Here is a 3,663-nt window from a genome sequence, read left to right on the forward strand (position 1 = left end):
ATCTCATTTGTTTCTGCTCTAATCTTTATTATTTCTTTTCTTTTGGTGGCTGTAGGTTCTCTCTGTTGGTCTGTTTCTAATTGTTGTAGATGCTGTGCTAATGTGTTAATTTTGGTTCTTTCTTCTTTTTGGATGTGTGCATTTATTGCAATAAATTGTCCTCTCAGCACCGCTTTTGCTGTTTCCTGGAGATTTTGGTATGTTGTGTTTTCATTCTCATTTGTTTCTAGGAGCTTTCTGAGTTCATGTTTTATTTCTTCTACTACACAGTCGCTTTTCAGTAGGGTAACACTTGTACTTTTTATGGTGTTAAATAATCCTGTAGTTTTGAAAATGTGTGTAAGGGGAAATACATAAATTTAAAAAATTATATTTTTCGTGAATATAGTTATGTGAGTATGTACATATATAGACAGAGAGTGGAAAGGAAGATAGTTGTGGCAGATTGTAGGATCATAGGAGATTTGATTTCTCTTTAAGTCTGCCTTCTAGGCCTTGGAAATTTCATATGAGTTATTAGCCAACAACAGCTTCATTTCAGTTCTCAAAGTGCTAAATAGCAGGGTAGTTTTACCAGGCTCATAAACATACCATGTGCCCCTCTCTAGTTTTGCTAACTTTTGTTGTGTGTTTTGCAGTCAACAAGCAGATTAACGACAAAGAGCGAGTGGCAGCTGCAATGGAGAACCCCAACTTGCGTGAAATTGTGGAACAGTGCGTCCTTGAACCTGATTAATAACAGCCATTGAACTGTAATTATTTGATTTGTTTGTTTAAATTCTTTATAAAATATAAAAGACTCATGTTTAATACCTAGGTGATTTGTACCTCAGAAGATTTTTTTTTAAAGGATTATTTCTAAGCAAGATTTAATTATAGGGTAGTACCTAGTTTGTTCAGTGGATAACATTCTCAGGATTTGTAACACTTCAGTGATCAGACAGAGAAATATTTTCTAGTTATTATGTAAAATGAGTTGATATTTTTCTGATGTTCATTCTGATACAACTACTTTTCATGTCAGATATCTACTGTGCCCAAATGTATCCAATTAAAATCATTATTCTGTAAAATACGAATAAACCGAGATGATTCTTGTAATGATTCATTCATTATATTTTATTTTTATCTTTAACAAACCAGCAATGTATTCTCACAGTTTAGGAGGATACCAGTCTGAATCCAGAGTGGTAGCTCTCTCTTTCTCTCCCTCAGCTCTGAAAGAAGTTGATTGTTTCCTTTCTACATCTGTGGACCTGGTGTCCTTGGAGATTTCAGTGTGTGTTGGCATTAATCTTTCCCTGGGTCTAGGAGGTTCTCAGTGCAGGGTCCCTGGGTCCAAAGAACACACTTTGCTGCTAGCTCTTCTTTCCTGATGGTAGTCAGGTTCCTCATAATGATTCATTTTAGAATGTTTTTATTCAATAGTAGATTGCATTGTAAATATCAGTTCTTTCTTTCTTTTTTTTTCTTTTTAAGGTTTTTATTGTGGACTAAATGAAAGTTTACAGGGCAGAATCATCACTTTTATATTCAACAAATCATACACTTTATTTCATTACAATGATTATAATCCCCTCCATGTACCATCAGTTAACAGTATTTCTCTCTATTCACTTTAGCTTTTTTTTAAAAAACCAAAACAATGCTCAGGCATATATAATAATTTACATCTCCAAAGGGCACATTCTGTAAGTCTGCTTCCTGGCCACCAGCTCTTAGTACCTCTCCTCCCATGAATCTGAAATCCTCAGCCGCTCCCCATCTCCATGACCCCATCTCTGCCTCTGTCTCTGGCATCGCTGCTTCTCTGGATAAGGTCCCACATTCTGCTTGTGCTTTTCTCCCTTGATGGTCCTAGAGTCCTCTGTTTCTGGACTGTAAATTAACCACTCCCCTGTTTTTGTTACAAAACTTCTACCTTTACAAATGTGACGATCGCAATTAGTCATGATAACAATTATTCACTATTGAATCATACGAATCTTATCCCCATTTCTTTTCACCAGTTCCATCTAGACAATATGAAAACGATTCTGTGGGGACTCTTTCTCTCCACCACCCCCCGCCCCAAACACTCTTAAACTAAATGCCCTTTGAAACCTTGTAAGCCAGTCACTTTGTGCTTTTATCACCCCCTCATTTTAGGTAGCCAATGTCTAAGTTGCCTGTCCCTATCTACCCTATGTACAGAGGGCATAGCATTGATACTTATTGTGAAGACTCCTTCCCTCTCTGTTGGTATTTAGCGTTACTACCTCCATGAGTATAGGTCAGGTTCATAAAATTGTAGCAATTTAGCCTTGTTTTCTTTATCAAAAAAAAATTTTTTTTTTAAATAATCTTCTTCTAGTCAAGTTCTGATTGTCAAGCCATCAAGGCTAGGTCAAATGGGTACTGTCTGTAAGTTTGGGTATTCTTGTGTGTCTCCTCTCACTTCATGTCAGCTAGATGCTTCACTCTCAGTTGTAGCCCTCTGTGGCTATGTCCTTGTCCATGGGCTCAAGTGTCCCCAGGTCTCACCACACTTTGGACCAACCAGCCCTGCTTCTTCTTTCTCTCATCTCCAGGTCAACAGGAGTCAATGGACTGTGGTTGAACTCAGCCCGTTTCTTCATTGCTGCCTTTCCCACTCTTTCACTCACCAGTAGACCAGTGTGGTCACCAGCAAGTTTACATGCTTGTTTGTATGTTCCCTTTTGAGTTTCTGTCTTAGAGGGAAGTTTGTCCTGAAGGAACTTGATTGCTTGCCTTGATGGCTTTTGGCGAACAGCTTGCTTATTCTTGTAGTAGCCAGTCATGCTAACATTTTTTTTGTTTTGGGTTTTTCCTGATGATCTTTCTTTGAAAATGTATTTTTTGTTGCTCTAGCTGTTCTAGGCTAGTCTGCTTGTCCTTTCTGGTGGGAATATCCCACCTCATAAGGTTCTGGATGGGACTCAGGATTCCACCTAAGGTCCTATACTCTGCAAAGGCTTTGCAAGAGGCCTATTTTACTGGACACATTCTAGAACCCCTTTTAGGTATTCCAATCAGTTATAGGCTGAAGATGGGTTTACAAGTTTTCTGTAATCATGTTTCCCAACATTCCTTTCTATCCCACTCAAGTGTCTATTTTACAATAGTAGGCAAGGGAAACCAAAATTCATGAGATTGTCAAGCATTTTAGTATTATTTCCCCTCTTCAAACTATGCCTAGATCCCTGTATCACAGAGCTCTATTGTTCCAAGTTTGAGCATGCATCACTATTAACCTCTGTCCCACTTAGGCCATGTAAACCTCTCTCAATGTTCCCCTGTCTTGTTTTTCTGCCTCCTCCCCCTACTTGTATTGCCCTCCCCAACACCTGAACTAAGCCCCCCACCCCAACCCCACTGTTGTGGTTACCTTATATTCCATTAACTCTTCCCTCCATTTAAGACAGTCTATTTTATCCCATAATCTACCTGACCTTCTCACCACCTGGATCTCTGTGCCTCTGTGTTTACCTTCTTTCACATTGTAATTGTTTTTATCATAGACTGACCACCCAGATCCTAGGGTCTTATCATTTTATTCTGTTCTTGAGTCTTCCATTTGTCAAACGAGTTCAGGGTGATGCTGCCATGTTCGTAATTCTCTGGTTGTTGTCTGTTCTTATTGGGTCTCAGTCCACAGAACTT

The 3,663-nt window shown here is 38.8% G+C and overlaps 1 protein-coding gene across 2 annotated transcripts in view; it reads left to right on the forward strand.

Annotated features, from left to right (window-relative positions):
- FAM96A (family with sequence similarity 96, member A) overlaps positions 1-1,104 on the forward strand; it is a 37,539-nt gene extending 36,435 nt beyond the window's left edge. For both annotated transcript variants that reach the window (XM_006831549.1, XM_006831550.1), the window contains one exon: positions 639-1,104. In XM_006831549.1, coding sequence (XP_006831612.1) covers positions 639-736 — 98 coding nt within the window. In that variant the 3' untranslated portion in view covers positions 737-1,104. The remainder of the gene's footprint in view (positions 1-638) is intronic.
- The last annotated feature ends 2,559 nt before the right edge of the window (positions 1,105-3,663 follow it).

Source organism: Chrysochloris asiatica, unplaced genomic scaffold (genome assembly GCF_000296735.1).
Source record: "Chrysochloris asiatica unplaced genomic scaffold, ChrAsi1.0 scaffold00004, whole genome shotgun sequence".
Classification (NCBI taxonomy): Eukaryota; Metazoa; Chordata; class Mammalia; order Afrosoricida; family Chrysochloridae; genus Chrysochloris; species Chrysochloris asiatica.